At 32.3% G+C, this 21,381-nt stretch overlaps 2 protein-coding genes and 1 long non-coding RNA gene across 10 annotated transcripts in view; 1 reads left to right on the top strand and 2 right to left on the bottom strand.

Annotated features, from left to right (window-relative positions):
• LOC102607529 (probable disease resistance protein At5g63020) overlaps positions 1 to 13,122 on the bottom strand; it is a 155,549-nt gene extending 142,427 nt beyond the window's left edge. For 2 of the 7 annotated variants that reach the window (XM_052444840.1, XM_052444841.1), the window contains exon 1: positions 4,545 to 5,309. In XM_052444840.1, coding sequence (XP_052300800.1) covers positions 4,545 to 5,210 — 666 coding nt within the window. In that variant the 5' untranslated portion in view covers positions 5,211 to 5,309. Of the gene's footprint in view, positions 1 to 2,546; positions 5,315 to 11,823 lie in introns of those variants that run through there. The other 5 variants (XM_052444839.1, XM_052444837.1, XM_052444835.1 and 2 more) reach the window with 5 other exon arrangements.
• The window catches only part of LOC102612592 (protein FAR1-RELATED SEQUENCE 6-like), a 58,621-nt gene that overhangs the window by 11,733 nt on the left and 25,507 nt on the right, over positions 1 to 21,381 (top strand). The gene's annotated exons all lie outside the window — the stretch shown is intronic.
• On the bottom strand, positions 14,897 to 15,622 carry LOC127903805 (uncharacterized). The gene is made up of 2 exons (XR_008056662.1): positions 15,268 to 15,622; positions 14,897 to 15,184 (listed from the first exon to the last, which is right to left on the bottom strand). It is a non-coding gene; the product is annotated as an uncharacterized LOC127903805 (long non-coding RNA).

Raw genomic sequence — 21,381 nt, 5'->3', positions numbered from 1 at the left:
AGGGAAGAACAAGAGCGTACGATGGTCATATTCCAAATTGAATTTGAGACTTGATACATTGATTAATCTTGTCTTGCAGGGGAAAGGCAAGTTTGCACAGGGTGAGCCGGAGGTTAAATAAAATATGTAGAGCTAGGTATTGTATTGTCCTTCGATAGCATGTCACAATAAATTATTTAAGCTAGAATCAGACCACTCATATTTCACGTCAAGTTGTATAACTTGAGGGAGCGAGAGGGAGAGAAATAATTGGAAAATATAGGGGGAAAAAAAATCTCTTCTTTGTTAAATAAAATAAGTGATTAATTTTCTTAAGTTAAGATGAGGGGTAAAATTTAAAGATTTTAACTATGAAATTAATTACTCTCTTAAGTAAATTTAAAGTTTATCTTTTTCAAAGTGGATTTAGACCTAAAATGAATTTAGACCTATAGATTAACATACACATTATGTCTATATATGTATATGAATCCAAAGTGGATTTAGATCTATAGATTAATACGAAATAAAAATAAATTATAAACATGTAATTAAAAATAATGAACTTTAAACTTACTTGAGAGTTCAATTAATTCTATAATTTATATTTTTGAGCATCATCCTTCCCCTTTATCTTAAATAATTAGCCACATGTATGGGTAAATAAAATACATTAAGGACTTAATTATTTTTCTCCATTAAATATTAAAGTTAGCTTCGGCTGAAATGCAATGCAGTTTCTTAAATTTAACGTTTATATTTTGTTTACTATTTACAATATTAAATTTTTGCTGTGGATGATTCTCTAGGAGAGAGAAAAAAATATTTAGCATTAATGATAATAAATCTCAGCTATTGATTAACCATAAATCTGAAAGTTATTAACGGATGATGTAGTGGACTTTCCAATCTTTTAACAACCATACGAAACCATAATGATTATCTGCCAATTAATCAATAAAATAATACTTGTTATCACAACAGTAATTTAAACAAAATTACTGTTGTTTTTTTTTCATTTTTAAGGGGAAAAAAAGGAACGAAAACTACACATTTTTCAATTTTTGTTATATTTTCCAACTTATGTGCTACACATGTAGCAGTATTAAACTTAAAAATTATAAAGAAAAAAATTTCAATATAACAATTAAGTTATAATTATCGGCCATTAGTTGATGTGATTTTTTGGCATTGAATGACAATTTTAAAATGACATGTCAAGCAAAAGGATAAGCACATTTGACAATATGCCAGAGTTTGGTCTTATTAGCCTTCATAGATATTGTGAATTTATGAGGTACAAATTGATTGAAGCTCTATTTTGAGATAAAACACAAACAAATTTCAAATTATCCAAATATGAATTATGTTACGTAACATACACTAATGTTGGTGTTAAAAGGAAAAAAATGTTGAAAATAATAGTGTAAAAATAAAATCATCCAAAAAAAAGTGGGTTGAGATGTAATTGGTTAGGGTGACTAGAAAATTTTAATGACACAAGTGATACAAATTAAACACATTAAGGATTTAATTTTTTTCTACCCTAAATATTAAAGTCAACTTCAGCTGAAATACAATGCAGTTTCTTAAATTTAACATTTATGCTTTGTTTATTATGTAAAGTATTAAATTTAATTGCAGATGCATTTTTCTAGAAGATCCTCTAGAAGAGACAAAAAAAAGTAAAAATTATTTAGTATTAATGACAACTAATCTTAACTATTGATTACCCATAAATCTAAAAGTTATTAACCGATGATGCTGAGATTAGTGTATTTTCAAGTATGTTGATGTGTCATCCCCCATAAATCAATTACACGACAATTCAATCAAGAAATAAATTAATGTTTTAATTTAATTGCCAGGCTCAAGCCCAGGCTTTAAGACCAAACTTGGGCCTAGGTCCGATCAGGTCTCGGCGCCCTTCCGGCTATTGATTAGAGATCCCTTGAGCAAGAGTTCACTCTTTCGGTGGAGAATTATTAATACCCAAACGAAAATACTTGAACAAAGAAATTGGTTTTTGTTAGAACAGAAGAAATTGCAAAAGGTGGAATTGACCATAGAAAATCAAAACTTCAAAAAATTTATTGTCATTTGATTTTCGGTAAAGATTTTCCCTGTTTTAATTCTATTCTTTCTAGACGTGTGCATTTCAGTGAGATTATATCTTTTTACAGCAAGTTTATGCGAGAATTGGTTTAAGTCATATGTTCTTCTCGTTCGTCAATTGACAGGAAATTATATCGCTAAGAAGATATAAATAAAGTATCAATTTGTATTAAAAAAAAAAGTAATGGCAGTGCCGGCAAATTTATGAAGCATTAATTCCATTAATTCAACATTTAATTGTGATTTGTAGAAGACAAAAAGAGAGAGACAGAGAGAGAGAAACTGAAATAAAAACAGTGAAGAAAACGACAAGAATAAATTTCTTTTAAATTATTCTTTTTAAAAGACAAACGCACTCACCAGAAATCAAATTTTGCGGCCACTGCTCAAGAACGAGGCTGGAAACAGGAACGAAAAGCAATTTGAGTGGATTCATCCTCCCATTGAAGTAGGTTCCACCAGTCTTCTTCTCCACGAATTACAAATTTACGCTCTTTTGCACTGTTGGAATCGAGTGGAAGCTTTTCAAGCTGATCACACCCACGTACCACCATTTCTTTCAGATGAGTGAAAGGCAATGGCTTCCAGTAGATGCTCTTCAAATTTGGCAAATGTGACAAACGAAGAAGTCGGAGATTTTCAAAAGGGCTTATATGTCCCATCATCTCAGGAACCTCAGCAAATTTTCCGACGCTGATTATTTCTTCCATAGCACCGCAATGGAATAGCGAAAGAGACTTGAGGTTTGGAGCAAAAACGAGGAATGTCGTATCTTTCAACTTCTGGCAGATATGTATAGTAACACAGTGAAGGCTGCGGAAAACAAAAGGTTCCCGCCTTTTTCGAACTATCTCCGTATAATCAATCTTCAATAATTCCAACTCCTTAGCCCTATCAATCCATAATTCATTGAGGTGGTTTAGATCTGCGAAAGCCGTAGCATCGATAACCGACGTTGTATCTCTGGCCAAGTGGAGGAGAAGAGATCGAATACAACTTTTTAACTTATTTGAGCTCAAAAGAATTTGGAGAGCATGATAACTTCCCAAGGTCAACTCCAATACCTCTAAATATTTCAAACCGAGCAATTCCTGTATCAAAACTTCACCCCCACCAAATAAAACGCTGTCTTCTGGTGCTCCATGAAAATTGAACCAGCCAGTACCCAACATTCTCAACACACGTAACCTTGAAGAATTTGATATTAGTTGCCGTGGAATTTTATTTAACAATTCTGTCCGCCTCAAATTCAAACATTTCAGATTTACCAACTTCTTTAACTCCTCTGGTAACTCTCTTATGCTGGTATGTGAAATATCAAGAAGTTCTAGTGATGAACCCAACTCTGACATCCCAACAGGTAATTGAAAATTGCTCCAACTCTTTCCACAGTTTGACATCTTCAAAACTTTGAGAGAAGGCATAAATTGGAAGAAGCCATCCGCGATCATCTCCACATCCTCATTAAAGTCAAGAAATAAAGTGAGGAGATGAGGGCATGTAGGAACCTCTGACAGAGTTTCAATTTGGTTTTGCATCAATGACAATCTTCTCACGTTTTCCCATCCTTTAACATCCGGTGCCTCATTTAATCCAGCACCTGCACAAACCAAAAAGTTTCGCTTCTCCTTCTCAATTTCACCAGTTATCCATAGAGCCATATCACGAATAACGTCATGCATTTTTACTTTATCATCTTCCACCTCTTCCAATAAACATGCACGAACAAGAGTGTCCAAAATGTCATATCCTTGGTTTTCTGCACCAAACCTGTCAGATTCCCCCAAAAATCCCTCACCAATCCAACAATCAATCAAGTCCCATTTAAGAATGTCATAATCTTCAGGATATAAACAACAATACAAAAAACAAGATCTAATTGTATCATTCTGCAAACTATCATAGCTAAACTTTAAAAGAGGATACACCTCTTTTCCCAATCCTGCAAACTCTGAAGCTGATCTTCTTAACTCTTCAATTGCACGTCTCCACTGCTCCGCTTTCTTTCTGTAGGCCATCGCTCGACCAATAGTAATAAGTGCGAGTGGCAAACCACCACACTCTTTGGCCACAGTTTGGGCTAGCTCAACGATCTCATGATCACTCTCAAGAGTTTCTTGCCCTACTTTTTCTCGAAACAGCTCCCAAGCATCCTCTTCTGATAAGCATGCCACTTCAAACTTCCTGTGACTTTCCATGCTACCACACACATCAATGAAACGGGTCGTGAATACGACTTTTGATGTAGTATTTTGTGGGCTGGGAAGTGGAATGCCCACTTCTGTTAAATCAACCCGCTCCCATATATCATCTAGCAACAATACAAATCTCTTCTCTCGTAATCTCCGCAAGATGTCTACAGCTTTCTCCTCAACACTTTTATTCTTCCATGAATCATCAGACAGACCTATCTTCTTCCCAATATCGTCTTGAATTTTTTCAAGCCGCAGGTCTTTTGAAACTACGACCCAAATCACACAATCAAAGTTGTTTTGACTCTCAAGAAATTTATTGTTGATACGGGTCAATAGTGTGGTTTTACCAACACCGCCCATACCATATAGGCCAATGATTCCCACTGATTCTTCTACTACAAGACATCTCCAAACTTGTTCAAGCTGTGATTGCAAGCCTACTATTGTTGGCTCAATGGGTCTTTTATCTGCTACAGGTTCCGGAGCTCTCTCGGGCACCACCTCAGTAGCCACCGCCTCAAAAACTCCCTCGGCGATTAAAGTCTTCACATCTTGTAGCTTTTTAGCCACTTGTTTTCCGAACTTGTAGCTTGACCTGCAGTTCTTGGAACAGTAGCCTCCAACACATAATTTGCCAATTTCTTCAGAGCCGTCTGTGATAAGTTCATCGGCTCCAGTTTTAACAGCATCCACCCTCGAAACCCATTGTTGCACTCCTTCCCGCCTTCTCATTTGTTGCCGTTCAGCATTGACAACCCTCATCATCACATCGTTCTTTGCTGCGATTAGTCTTCCCAGTTCAGTCTCCAAGGCATCAAGATTATCTTGGAGTTTGCTTATGTATGCTGCTTCTCCAAGAAAGCAATCCAAGCAACGATTGAAAAGAGCACCATCGCATGTGATCTGAAAAATGCTACACATCTTTGGAATTTTGTTAAGAAAGAAAATTGATTGAGTTTGATAAACTGAAGCTGCTGTGGGCTTTGGAAGAGAAATTTTAGTAATGACCTCTGTTCGTTATACGGCAAAAATTTTAAAAAGATTTATTCGGCACGTCTGATTCGGGCCCCACTGTAATTGCAGCATCGCACATTCACACTTGCAAACATGAGCCGCTAACTTTGAATAATGATTAATGACCCGATTGTAATTACCAAAAACTAGTTTTGAAAAATAATAAAACAAGATTTTGAAAAGGATTATTCGATTCTTGACTAGTTTTTACTTGTCTTTAATAAAAAGAGCCTAATCTGTCTCACTTGTATTCAAAAGAATCCACTTTACCTTTCAAAAAAAAAAAAGAATCCACTTTAATTTGTAATTTATCGAAAAAATCTATTTTAATTTGTAGTTTAGTAAAAGAAACCAGCTGGTTGTTTTGTCACTTTTGATTTTGTGGAATATGACCTAGTTTTTTCTTGTTAGCATTAATTTTTAATAAAATATAAGCAATTTCAAGGCCATCAACGTTAAAAGTGAAAAACAATTAAGCATTTTAAAACTTTTCTGACCGACGTTTCAAGGTTAAAGGCTGATCTGATCATGATAATTGCTGAAAAGACTAAAATACCCATCGAAATTTCTTCTCTGTACATTTTTAATTGACATATTATTTAAATCAATAATATTAAATAAAGCTTCTCCACCGTGGTTCACATCTACCCTAAATATTTAGAGAATTGATCATGTAAATTTTTAAATTTTTAATAAAGATGTTAAGATTTTTTTATCATTATATTTTTTGAATAGTAATTAAAAATAATTTTAATTTTTTAATAAATAGAAAATAATATATATAATTTAATCTATCTAATAGATTAGTAATATTAATTTTTTAATATTTGAAGTAATTTCAAAAATATAATTATTAATTTATCATAAATAAATCTTTAATTTTAAAATGGTATTTTAAATTAATAAACTATGAATATCTCACATATTTTATTAAATTTATTTTATATAATACTTAAAATACTCTAAATTTTCTATATATTCATTTTAATAGTACGTTTTTATTTATTATAAAATTTACTTTAATATAATAAAATATATCTAATGGATCATAAAATACTAAAAATTATTTTAAATATTGATATTATTTTAAAATAGATATTATTTATATTTCTGCAAGATCTTCTCTACACTTTCTAACTCTTTTGTTATTATTATATTCTTATTTATGCCATAATATGTCTTAAATTTAAGGAGTTTAGATAAACACAAAAATTAGTGCACACTGCAATATAATGGTCCCCTAATTTAATCCCAAATTAAATTAGCGACATTAGCTGCGGCTCCACATTTGAAAATGAAAAGTATGCTCTTCAATTATTAAGAGCATGAAAGGGAATGCAGAAAAAAAAAAAAACAATTATTAAGAGCATGACCTGGAAGATTGTGAATGAGCACTTGCACAGTTGATAATTGTAGGGGCCACCAATTTATAACAATTTGAAAAAGACTATACAATTTGTAGTTTAAAAAAATAATCCAGTTGGTTGTTTTGTCACTTTTGCTTTTGTGGAATATGATCTTGCTTTTTCTTGTTAGGACTAATTTGTAATAAAATATAAGGCCGCTAACGTTAAAAGTAAAAGAAATCAAGGCATTTTAAAACTTTTCTTACCAACATTACAAGAGGAAGGGCTAATCATGATAATTGTAAAAGACTAATATACCCACCGAAATTTCTTCTCTCTACATTTTTAATTGAGATATTATTATTTAAATCATTAATATTAAATAAAGCTTCACCACCATGGTTTATATATATATATATATATGAGAAAATGACAGTTACACTTTAAATATTTATAGAACGGTCATGTAAATTTTTAAATTTTTAATAAAGACATTAAATGTTTTCTAATTATAATATCCTTTAAATAGTAATTAAAAAGATTGACTTTACATTTTTTTAATAAATATAAAACAATATAAATAATTTTTTCTATCTAATAGACTAGTAATATAATTCTAGTAATGACCTCTGTTAGTTATAGTGGAAAAAATTTAAACGAATTTAGTGCACACTTAACCTTTATACCACTTATACTAATTAAGTTAGAACAATAATTTCTATAACTATTATCTCTTCAAGTTAATAAAATTAGATTGCGTTTGATATAACTTTTCAAATAAAATTTATTTTAAGTTAGTTTAGTCTTAACATTATGATAATAGAGATATAGTGTAATTGGAAGTATGTTAGTCTCTTTCTTTGCAAACATTATAAATTACTTAATTTCTCCAATTTCATAGTCAACTTTGCAAAAAATAGTTTGTAACCTAAACTGCGTGTAGTAATTTTTTTAAAAAATATTAATTCATGCATTGAAATTTGATTCAAGACCCACAATTTATGACAAGCCTTCATCTTAACTCAGTGAGGGCCGTTCAAACGAAAACATTCTCGAGCCTTTGCAACTTCGACACAGCAGAACTTTAACTCTTCCAAATTTCCACAACTCGAAAAACCTAGTTTTTCAAGATGCTTCAACTCTGCCAAGGCAAATGACTTTGGATCATCACAGTCTAGAAGCTCCAAGCATTGTGTACGGCTTTGAAACTTTTGGGAGCTCATAAGTTTTTGGACGGCAGAAAAACTTTTCAAGATGATGCTTAATACATTTAAACGTTTTAAACTAAGCAACTCCCAAACCAAGAATTCATTACCACTAAATAGAACGCTATTTTCTGGTATTTGAACAAGATAACCACAACTGAATATTCGCAGAACATGTAGCATCAAAAAGTAACAAATCAGTTGCTTCGGAATTGTAGAGAGATAATTTGTGTACTCCGGTTCAAACACTTAAGATTTACCAAGGCTTTTAGCTCTTCTGGCAACTCAGTGACGGGAGCATCTGAAAGACTAAGGTATTGTAGTGAAAACAATTTCGAAACCGCTGTTTGGATAAAATTTCAACGAAGAGAATGAAGAAAACTGATGAGTAGAATACAAAGAATTTGCTTCTGGGCTTAGCAAAAGACAAGATGTTTCGATTTCTATACTACAACATTCATAAGCAAATGCACATAGTTGAATCAACCAAATCAGGGAGAAAATACAATACTTAATTTGAATTGCAAGCACGACTAACTACTTTGCAATTCAGCTCTGACTTGAATTTTTTAATAGGGAATCATTCGCATCAAAATGCTTAATTGATTTACGACAAACGATTAAGGCAATTGATAGTGACATATAATCAAACCTTCATAATCTTCATAGTATAATATTAAAACAAGCGTAGAATAATCATTTCATGTTTCTAGGATTTCTCTTTAAATAAGAAACAATAAGTAATGATAATAATTTTAGGCAAAAGTTTCAAAATCATAGCTGTCAACATTTCTACATATTTCCTACATTTTTCTAAAAACATAAATAATTGAATTAAAAAAAAATGATCTGAAAACTAACCACCGGGGCAACTTCAATGCCACCTTGGTTTCTCTGGTATCCTAGAACTGTACATGGCTCTGAAGAATGAAAAGAAGGTAACAGTACAAAATCCGCCATCTGGACAACTAATAAATCATGCAAATCAGCGACAAAGCTGGCACGGTGGCTCCCATCATCAAGAATCGTTTAGTAATGGCGTTTCAATTATACAGAGATAGCTCATCATACCTTTGCTTTGCTCCTGCTCAAGTGAAAGGGGCGGTATTTCGTACTGTTGTCAATGGAAATAACATTTGTGCCACAAAAGTTTTGAGAAATAACGCAAAGAAGGTAGTTTATAATTACTTTTCAAACAGGTTATCTTTTATTAGTAGAAGTGGCAATTTGGGTTTTCTGTGCTGTGTTGTCTTCTTATCATGTCAAAATTATCTCAAGAATCTCAATTCTTACAGAAATCCATTTATTATTGTGTCACCTATTTAATAAAATTATAATTTTTTCTTCATTAAAATAACATTTTAATGTGTTTTTATTATATTCTTTTAGAAATTATGTAGTATCGCTCCTACAAAACATGACAAATGTAACACATATCTAATTGACTAATATATAATTTAATATTAATTGATTAATTAATCATTTGTAAAACAAGTTATCATATTAGCACGCTTATGATAAATCGTTACAATTCTTATCCCAATTGTTTAATTTAAACAATTCATCAAAAATGATTTAGTAAAAATCATTTCTGCATAACATTCTTGAGAAAAAGAAATTGAGTTCAGAATTGAAAAACAAAGAATATTTGGATTTGAATTCACATCCAACTCAAACGAAACAGCGAAATTCAACCAAAATCAGGAACCAAATCTCAAAATAACATGTCAACTTTGTTTGAAAATTTTACCAAAGCTTCGTAATTATTAAGAATTTAAGATGAATAGCAATTGCTGCATGGCTTTGTACAGAGTAGCGACCGCCTTCTCGTTTGCTTCCAGCTTATTGATTACAGATCCTTAATCAGCATCCAAGCATTCACTATTTTGGTGGACTATTATCAATACCCCAAATAAAAATCCTTGAACAAAGGATTTGGTTATCCTTAGAACAGAAGAATTTATAAAGTGTATTTAGTACACCATAGAAAATCAAATATCCAAAAAAATTTTATTTTCATTTGATTTTCTGTAAAGAGGGCTAGCATACTTAATATTTTCTCTGTTGTGATTCTATTCATTCTGGGAGTGCGAATTTCAGTCTAATTATATTCTTTTACGGCAACTAAACAAAATTATGTGAGCATTAATTGAATTCACATATTCAAGCATCAATTTGAAAAACAGAGCAAAATTCGATGACAAAAAGTAAAAAAGCCAGAGCATCAATTCGACCCAAAAAAAAAAAAAAAGAGGAAAAAGAAATGGCAGTGCCGGCAAATTTATAAAGCGTTACTTCCATATAATTCAACATTTAATTGTGATTTGCAGGAGACAAAAAACGAAACTGAAATAAAAACGGAGAACAAAAGACGTAGTCTTTTGCACGAAGCAAACGACGAGAAAATGTATAAGAGTTAATCAAAAAGAGATTGGAAACAGGAACGAAAAGCAATTTGAGTGGCTTCATCCTCCCATTGAAGTCGGTTCCACCAGTCTTCTTCTCCACGAATAACAAATTTACGCTCCTTTGCACTGTTGGAATCGAGTGGAAGCTTTTTAAGATTACGGCAATAACCCACAGATATTTCTTTCAGATGAGTGAAAGGCAATGGCTTCCAGAAGATGCTCTTCAAATGTGGCAAATCTTCTAAATCAAGCATTTGGAGATTTTCAAAAGGGCTTATATGTCCCATCATCTCAGGAGTCTCAGCAAATTTTCCGACGCTGATTATTTCTTCCATAGCATCGCAACGGTCTAGATCGAGAGACTTGAGGTTTGGAGCAAAAACGAGGAATGTCAAATCTTTCAACTTCTGGCAGCTATGTATAGTAACACGGTGAAGGCTGCGGAAAACAAAAGGTTCCCGCCTTTTTTGTACTATTTCTTTACAATCAATCTTCAATTCTTCCAACTCCTTAGCCCTATCACTCCATAATTCATTGAGGTGCTTTAGATCTGCAAAAGCCGTAGCATCAATAATCGACATTGTATCTCCGGCCAATTGGAGGAGAAGAGATCGAATACAACTTTTTAACTTATTTGAGCTCAAAAAAATTTGGAGAGCATGATGACATCCCAAGGTCAACTCCAATACCTCTAAATATTTCAGACCGACCAATTCCTGTACTAAAACTTCACCCCCACCAAATAAAACGCTGTCTTCTGATGCTTCATCAAAACGTGCAAAGCCAGTAGCGAACATTCTCAGCACACGTAACCTTGAAAATTTTGATATTAGTTGCCATGGAATTTTATTTAACTCAAATGTCCACCTCAAATTCAAACATTTCAGATTTACCAACAACTTCAACTCTTCTGGTAACTCTTCTATGCTGGTATGTGAAATATCAAGAAGTTGTAGTGAACCCAACTTTGACATCGCCAAAGGTAATTTCGAAACTGGCCAATCCACACAGTTTGACATCTTCAAAACTTTGAGAGAAGGCATAAATTGAAAGAAGCCATCCGTGATCATCCTCAAATTATCATTAGAGGCAAGAAATAGAGTATGGAGATGAGGGCATGAAGGAACCTCTGACAGAGTTTTAAAATGGTTTTGCATCAATGACAATCTTCTCACATTTTCCCATTCTTTAACAGCCGGTTCCTCTTTTAATCCAGCACCTGCACGAACCAAAAAGTTTCTCTTCTCCTTCTCAATTTCACTGGTTATCCATAGAGCCATATCACGAATAACGTCATGCATTTTTACTTTATCATCTTCTAACTCTTCTAATAAACATGCATGAACAAGAGTGCCCACAATGTAGTATCCTTGGTTTTCTGCACTAAACCTGTCAGATTCCTCTAAGAATCCCTCACCAATCCAACAATCAATCAAATCCCATTTAAGAATTCCATAATCTTCGGGATATAAACAACAATATAAGAAACAAGATCTAATAGTCTCATTCTGCAAACTATCATAGCTAAACTTTAAAAGAGGATACACCTCTTTTCCCAAACCTGCAAACTCAGAAGCTGATGTTCTTAGCACATCAATTGCATGACTCCACTCCTCGGCTGTCTTTTTGAAGGCCATAGCTCGACCAATAGTAATAAGTGCGAGTGGCAAACCACCACACTCTTTGGCCACAGTCTGGGCTAGCTCAACGATATCATGATGACTTCCAAGAGTTTCTTCCCCAACTTTTTTTCGAAACAGTTCCCAAGCATCCTTTTCTGATAAGCATGCTACTTTGAACTTCCTGTCAGCTTCCATGCTACCACAAACATCGATCAAACGGGTTGTGAATACGACTTTTGAGGTAGTATTTTGTGGTCCTGGAAGTGGAACGCCCACTTTTGTTAAATCAACCCGCTCCCATATATCATCTAACAGCAATACAATTCTCTTCTCTCTTAAACTCCGGAAGATGTCGAGAGCTTTCTCCTCTACACTTTTACTCTTCCATGAATCATCAACCAAACCGATCTTTTTCCCAATATTTTCTTGAATTTTTTCAAGTCGCAGGTCTTTTGAAACTACTACCCAAATCACACAATCAAAGTTGGTTGGACTCTCGAGAAATTTATTGTTGATATGGGTCAATAGTGTAGTTTTACCAACACCGCCCATACCATATAGGCCAATGATTCCCGCTGATTCTTCTGCAAGACATCTCCAGACTTGTTCAAGTTGTGATTGCAAGCCTACTACTGTTCGCTCGGTAGGTCTTTCATCTGCTACAGGCTCCGGAGCTCTCTCAGGCACCACCTCGATAGCCACCGCCTCAAAAACTCCTTCGGCGATTAAAGTCTCCACATCTCGTAGCTTTTTAGCCACTTGTTTCCCGAACTTGTAGCTTGACGTGCAGTTCTTAGAACAGTAGCCTCCAACACATAATTTGTCAATTTCTTGAGAGCCGTCTCTGATAAGCTCATCAGCTTCAATTTTAACAGCATCCACCCTCGACACCCACCATTCCACTTGGCCTAGCCTTTTCATTTGTTGCCGTTCAGCATTGACAACCATCATCATCACATCGTTCTTTGCTGCGATTAGTCTTCCCAGTTCAGTCTCCAAGGCTGCAAGATTATCTTGGATGTTGCTTATGTATGCTGCTTTTCCAAGAAAGCAATCCAAGCAACGATTGAAAAAAGCGCCGTCGCATGTGATCTGAAAAACGCTACCCATCTTTGGAATTTTGTTAAGAGAGAAAATTGGTTGAGTTTGATTAACAGAAGCTGCTGTGGGCTGTGGAAGAGATATTTTCTCGTCAGCATTAATTAATTTGTTATAAGATAAAGCACTTTCAAGGCCGCTGACGTTAAAATGAAAAAACAATTAATGCATTTTTTTTTTTTTTTTTATAAGAACAATTAAAGCATTTGAAACCTTTCTGACAGACGTTTCAAGGCCAAGGGCTAACCATGATAATTGCTAAAAAGACTGAAATACCCACCGAAATTTGTTCTCTGTACATTTTTAATTGAGATATTATTTAAATCAATAATATTAAATGAAGCTTCTCCACCGAAGTTCATATATACCTTAAATATTTATAGAAATAGCATGTAAATTTTTAAATTTTTAATAAAAACGCTAAGATTTTTTTAATTATTATATCCTTTGAATAGTAATTAAAAAAATTGACTTTAAATTTTTTTAACAAATACAAAATAATATAAATAATTTTATCTGTCTAATAAATTAAAAATATTAAAAATTAATATTTAAAATAATTTTAAAAATATAATTATTAATTTATCATAAATGAATCTTTAGATTAAATAGCAGTTTACATTAATAAAATATATCTCACGTATTATACTAAAATTATTTTATATAATATTCAAAATACTCTAAGTTTTTTATATATTCATTTTAACAGTACGTTCATATTTATTGTAAAATTTATTTTAATATAATAAAATATGTCTAATAGATTGTAAAATATTAAATATATTTTAAATATTGAGATTAGTTTAAAATAGATATATTATATTTACTTTTGAAATATATTTTTATTTATTATAAAATATTAGATTCAAACTCTTTAAGTTAATTAGGAAAAAATGTATTATGACCAAAGAGAATTTTTAAGTCCTTTCCCTTAACCTTAGTTGTAGTTTTTATTTTTTTCTATATGAAATATTACTATAGCATTAATGGAACGTTTATTAAATGAAAATCGGAATGGACTGAAATCGAAATAAGCTGAAATCAAAATGGAGAATGAGAATTATAATAAGTTGTTTACTTAACTATAATAATCGAAATCAAAATGAGTTAAATTATTACAAATTGCTAAAAAGACATTAATTAACTATTGTTATAATTATTAATTTATATTTTAATTATTGTGATTATTTTTATTCAAAAAATTGTTATTATTAATAATTATTGTTAATCTTAATAACAATACAATAATATATTAATTAATTATAATATTTTTCATCATTAATAATAATAATAAAATAATCATCATCATCATCATTGGGGTTGGCAAAAAAGCCGGGCCGGATAAGGGTTTAGGAAACAATACCAAGCCAGGTTCAAGCCCTTTATTTTTTAAAAAAAATTATAAATTTAAATAATAATTTCAAATTTGAAAAAAAATGGAAAAATAAAAAAGTAAGCTTAAACTCCTAATTTGTATATCAATAATAAATCAAAAAGCTTAAAATTATAATAGTGAACTCTCTTTTAAGTGTTAATTAATTAAGAGGTATTTGAATTAAAGAATCCAATACAAAAAATTTGAATCTCTAAACTTTTATGGGAAAAGGACACAGACACCCCCAACGTTTAATAAAGGAACATAAAACCCCCTAATGTTTGAAAAAAGACATACAGACCCCAATTTCTTAACGAAACCGTTAGTTTTAACGGAAATTATAATTTTAACGTGTAATTATTGTTATATCCTTCTAGCATATAAAAAAAATTATTCATTATCTATTTTACCCATATATTATTAATAAAATTACGAATATATCCTCATTATCCAATTTCTCTATTAAATTTTTTGTCCATATAATAAAATTATTAATAATTTTTTATCAAATTCTCTTCAAGCCAAATAATTTTAATCCATTATTCAAGAATAAAAATAAATAAAATTAGTTATTAAGTTTCACAACATTGTTGACCATCTTTTATTGAGAAAAAAGAGCAATTACACTCCAAAAATCAGCAATATAACTCCTAGTGACAAGCTAACATTAAGCCAGCTCAGTTCATGTTTTCCACCTGATCCACGTTCGTATACATGTGTTGAAACATTCCCCGCACACAATTTTCGAAGTGGAAGTCCACACAGATATTCGTTGCCGATATAAGAGTCTGAATCAAAGGTAGCAAATTGACCTTGGGAAGGAGGAACTTCCCCGCTCAAGTTGTTAATTTGTTAATTTAGTAAAAAAATGAAAATTAAAGAGGGAAAAACTAGTTTAAGAGAAGTGAACCGTGGATTGAAGATGAACGAGCAGCATCCACGCGAACGAGCAGCAACGACGCACGAGCAGCAGCCACACGAACGAGCAGCAGCCAGACGCGGTCTCGATCGACGCAGCAGCGGCAGCGCGAGCAGATCCAGCGACTTGCGGCAGCGCGAGCAGATCCAGCGGCTTGCGGCAGCGCGAGCAGTTCCAGCGGCTGGACTTCCGGCAGGCCCCACAGTTCCAGCGACTTCCGGCAACCCCAGCAATTCCAGCAGTTTCCGGCGAATCGTGTGAGTGTGTCCGTTATGTCAAGATCTGGGAGGAGCAGTGTCAGTGCATGTGTGTTAAGCGTTTTGTTCGTGTGTGGGTTTTTGGTCAATTCATTTGTTATTAATATGCAATTACGATATTAACATTTGACTGATTTAACGAAATTGTTTCGGTTATTAAATGGGGTCTGTATGTCTTTTTTCAAATATTAGGGAGTTTTGTGTCCCTTTATTATACGTTGGGGGTGTATGTGTCATTTTTCCAACTTTTATTTACTTTATTTATTATTTTCTTTTAAAATATTTATTTTCTTTAACTCATTGTTGAAAGTTAAAATATACCTCAAAAGTCTAAATATAAACTTTATATTATTTTTCTGAATTTTTGTTCTCATGAAGTTATTCCCCTTTTTTTGTAAGACAACATTTCTTTCTGGTTTGCACGAGAAGAGAAGAATCCGTGTTCAGAATTAAGAAAAACAAAACACAAAAATTTGAATTCATATCATACAAATATAGAACAAGCAAACTGAGCCTTTGGGTTGTCAAAACTTTGCAAGATTTTGAAGATAAAAAATCTAATGGAACAGAACCAAGATTTTCTATAAATAGGAGTGCAAGTAACACCGTCTTGATAATCACTATTCAATTCATGTGTTCTGTGTTATTTAATTCAACGCTAATATTTATATTTCTGCAAGATCTTCACTATACTTTTTAATTCCTTTGTTATTATTATATTCTTATTTACGCCATAATCTGTCTTAAATTTAAGGAGTTTAGATAAATATAAAAGTTAGTGTTCCCCTAATTTAATCCCAAATTAAAATAGCAACATTAACTGCGGCTCCACATTTGAAAAGTATACATGTTATGAACAACCTGTCTTCAATTATTAAGAACATGAAAGGGAATGCAGAAAAAAAAAAAACAACGAATGACGATTTTTTCCTGATTGGCACTTGCAAACTTCCAGTTAAATTTCCAAGGGGCCACCAATTTATAAATATCGGAAACAATAGTGATCATTGAGGGAGTTGGCTAAGTTACAGATTCTGTAACTTACAGATCCAACTGTAGCCAACTCCTATTGCCTGCATTTGCACGGTTTTTCTCTCTCCTCAGAACACGTGTGCTGCTTCCCATTTGGTGTGTACGTTACAGAATCTGTAATGTAGATTGGTCCGATTGAGGATTGTGCATGACGACTTTTCTCTGATTGGCACTTGCAGTTAACTTTCCAAGGGGCCACCAATAATAATAATAAAAAAAATTGTCATCATCATTGGAGATATCATTATCGGCGACAATTGCCGCTATTGGATAGCCAACGGTGAAGATGAAGTTAGCGTTGTCAATAATTCTTATTCACCAATTCAAAAAATAAATACACTATGAATGTCTAAATCATTTAGCTCGCTTTTTTCCTATAAAATCAATTTGCATAGAGATTCCATTAATAATTAATATTCTTTATCTTTTTTTTTCAACCTTATAATAATCATCATCTATGTTTTTAGCTGTAAAAGAAGCCATTCATCTGACTCTTTCCCTACTAAAATCAATTTGCATAAAGGTTTCATTAATCATTAATATTCTTTATCTTTTTTTTTCATCCTTATAATAATCATCATCTCTGTTTCCAGACGTAAAAGAAACCAATTTCTAAAGCTATACAATATATATGTTCCTTTCTCTGTGATGATTCTAATAATGCAAAAGTGCAATATATTTGACTTTAAAATTTTCTAATAAATGCAAACCTAATTATAGGTTAATAATATTTAAATATTTTAAAATGAAGATAATATATTTATACTTATTGTAAAGATTTTAAAAAATCTATGGGTTAAATAATTTTTATAATAATAAAAAAATCTCACTATTAATATATTGAAATTGTTTTACATTCAAAATTCTTTAAATTTTTGTAAATTTATTTTAATATTATGTTCCTATATCATAGAAATATATTAATTTAATAAAATATGTTAAATAGATTGTAAAACAGGACTCACATATGTTGCAACAATTGCAACATACCACACTTTTTGTCTTCATTTAAAACTTTCGTTGGATATAAAGTGAGTTCATCAAACGGTTGAGATGAGTTAGTGGATAATTAAAGTAACCGGTTGCATAGAGAGATTGCGGAAAACTATATCAAATAAGTAAAGATCCAATACAGTACAAGTTCTTTTTTTTATTTGTTTTAAGCGGCCATCATTGAAATCTTATCCAGAACCTCAAATGATACAGTATCAACAAGTAATTGGGATTCCTAAACTTCAGGTTAGTAGCATCTTTGGTAGCATTCTCAAGCTACTTCCCGAACTAAAACCTTTGCAAATTAGCAAACGCCGGCTGCCTTAACACAGGGACATGTGAGAATTCAAAAACTTATAATCCCCAACAGCCTTCGTGCCTAAATGTGCTCCATTATAATCCTTAAATTTCAACATAACCTGTATTGCCCCGAGATTCATTTGATCCATCACAACAAGAAACACATGTTTCCAAGGCTCCTTCGAGTTCTTAACAGCTAAATTCACCAATCACCACCACCGAAGCTGCAAGCATATTACCTAGAAAAAATAGCATTATGATAAAGTTTGGGATCCTCGAATTCTGCATGTGTGGGCTTCCCTTCTTCATTATAGTTCTCCGGATGAACAATTCGCTCTTTCATCAACCTCATGGCCAAACAATGCAAACTCTAAGGCATCGATTTCGCAGCAATCAAACTCAAAAATGCTCCTTGCTTTTTCGCCTTAGTCAATTGTTCATTCATAGTAAAAATAGTGTCTTTTAACTTCTAAATCTTCAATTGATTATCAAAAGACTCTTTGGCCTCCGCAATTATATAGCCAGTCAAGTTGATTCTCTTTTTTACTTCCTTTTCGAACTGTCTCAATATTGATTCATTAATTGTGAGAGAATCGGACTCCATTGCAGCCCGATATGTAGGGTTTAGTAATAAGATCCGTGTAATTTCTGGAGAGATCAATGAAGATTCTAACAAGCTTCGAGTTCTCAAGGTTGAATTCAAACCAAGGCTTCAAAGGATCTGATTTCAGCGCCAATACGGATCTCGAATAGATCCGAGTTCGTACAAGCCTGAATTCAAACCCTAAATGAATCACAAAAACAAACATTCCGTCAAAAACTCAAAACCATCTCATCACGGCGCCCCAACCTCCCACCCGTTTTCTTTTTTGTTTTTTTGGCTTTCTACTAGAAAAAAAAAAAAAAAAAACGGACTAAGACAAATGAAAATTGTTAATGGCATTTCCTGGTTTGTAATTGTATTTGTCATGCTGTAAACATCGCGAGAGTGAGAAAAGTGAAGAGTAGAGAGGAAGTGAAGAAGAGGAAGATCGTGAGTGTAATTTCCCAATTGCTGCCTGCAGATCGATTTGAGATGAAATCAAATTCCATTGTTGGCATACTAAGAAACTTCCTGACCGTACGCTTCCCCAAATGATATTAAATTAATATGCAACCGGCTCCAACGGTTGCAAGTTGTTGCTTCAAATATTCAGAAAAATAATTTAAGCCGATAGATTAAGCTCTAAATCATCCAATTATTACATTGGATAAGAACAAAAACTGTGGTACTATACCACTATTGTAACATAGGTGGATCCTGTAAAACATAACTATTTTTTTAGATTGAAATTATTTAAAATGTATATATTATCACGTATATTTTAATATTATATTTTTATTTATTATAAAATATTTAATTTAATTTTTTTTTACTTGAGAGAGCTAAAAGATATTATTTATCAAAAGAAGATCTCCGTCCCTTATTGAAATCTTAAAAATCTATATGACAATTTTTTCAAATATTGGGATATAGCTGTCCTTTTCTCTAAGATTTAAATTTCCTTCTATCCTAATCCAAGTCATGTATTTGTGCTTTCTCTTCATTTATTTTGCACTTTTGACACGTAGCTAGGCAGGATTTGGTGCTGCAAATCCTGCACCGACACTAACCTATACTTCTAATTAAGAATTGTGTTAATGAGGTTTAACAAAAAAATTTACCTCTAGTAAGAAATAATAACAATAATTTTGACCAAAATTATTGACAACACAATGGAGATTCCACTAAAGAGAAAATATTACAACATCAAGTTCATTTCAATTTACAATCATCTTTTACAGCAAACAGCTGGAAAAATCACTAAAAGCACATCGACAGACACCGATAAACTAATGCACTTAGATATCTTCTAACAATACATCCATTAAATGAATACATAATCAAATAAAGCTGTCAGAAATATCATTTGCTCTTTCATAACATTTTTCACTAGGCTTGACTTCTCCAACTAATGCACAACAACAAAATGTACCTTTTTGAGACTAACAAGTTTGCCCTCGAAAGTGACAGATTGCTTTTCTTCTTTTTTAGAATATCTTTTGCTTGCATCTCTTCTAAATTAATCAATATCTCTATTTTCAGAGTTTTACTTCGACTCTAACGTATGTTTCACTTGTAAATTTTTTGTTACGTATTTTGATCATCTTGTTATATTTTCATCTCTTCCATGATTTGTCTTAAATATTCAGGAGCTTAAAGAAAAGAAATTCACGTGCATGTGTAAAAAAGAAAAAAATAATAAAAATATAACAAAAAAAATTGTAGTGTTGAAATGTAAAGTATACGAGATGACCAATTTCAAATAAAATAAAAACCAGGGACACTTGCTTTGTCCTTTTTAGCCTTTCACAATAAAAAAGTAAAATATTACTCTCTCATAAAATAACAATCTTTAAAGTATTTTAAACAATTATAAACATCATTTTATTTTATTTTTATTAAAAAGATAAGAAAAAAGTCACCAACATAACCTATATTTCTTTTATCTTTTAAATAAAATTAAGATTGGCTGAGGTTTATAATAATTTAATAGAATATTATCATTTCATAATAGAGATTATCTGAATTTTACCTAAAGTAAAAGCGATGAGCCACTTGTTTTCAATAATTAAAATGATGAATGGATATAAAATGAATGCATTAGCTGGCCACCAAATGTCCTTAGCAGTAAGTGCATTCCCTATTTCAGTTGGAACCTTTTACAAAATGTTTGCCGGTGAACTTTTCCATATTCTAAGTTTGCATCTCTAAACAAAATTCAAAATGACCACAGAATATATAATTGAAACATTGATTCACATCACTCTCATATAGAACAACTAAGAAAAATACTTTGTGACTGTCTCTTCAAGACAAAATTTAATAAACAAAAAACTGGCTCACTTTGTCAAGCAACAGTAAGCAAGCATTAAGACCAGCAATAGAAATACAGACCCTGATGATGTTGATGATGCAGATTCAAACCCTACAGATCTGCTCCAGAATCTCCCCATCCAGGCTGATGATGTTGATGATGCCCCCTTCAATCACTTGTCAGTTGATTTGAAAAACAGAAGCAATGCATCCTGAGTTGCTTGATCCTCCCATTGAAGTTGTTCCCACCGATTTTCCTTTCCCTTGATAAGAATTTTACCTTGGCCCGCCCTTTCAAAATCCAGCGTCAGCTTCTTAAGTTCTGGGCATTTAGATACAAAAAATCTACATACATCTGGGAAACGCAAGGCCTTCCCGTAAACGCTCTTCAAATTTGGTAGCTTCTTTAAGCAAACAACTTGGGCTATATTTGAATGCTAGGATTAAATATGGAATTGGACTAATTTTAGAATTAAATTTTTTTCTCATGTTTGATAAGTTTAGTTGGATTGAATTAAATTAAATTTTTATCAAAGCATTTAGGATAGAGAGATTGAGTACGACTTTGAAGTTTGTTGGAGCTCAAAAATCTTTTCAGAGCATGGGAACTTGTTAGGATGATGGTCG

The sequence above is a fragment of the Citrus sinensis genome, chromosome 7 (assembly GCF_022201045.2).
Source record: "Citrus sinensis cultivar Valencia sweet orange chromosome 7, DVS_A1.0, whole genome shotgun sequence".
NCBI lineage: Eukaryota > Viridiplantae > Streptophyta > Magnoliopsida > Sapindales > Rutaceae > Citrus > Citrus sinensis.
The sequence above is the reverse complement of the archived record's forward strand: the minus strand, read 5'-3'. Positions and strand labels throughout refer to the sequence as shown.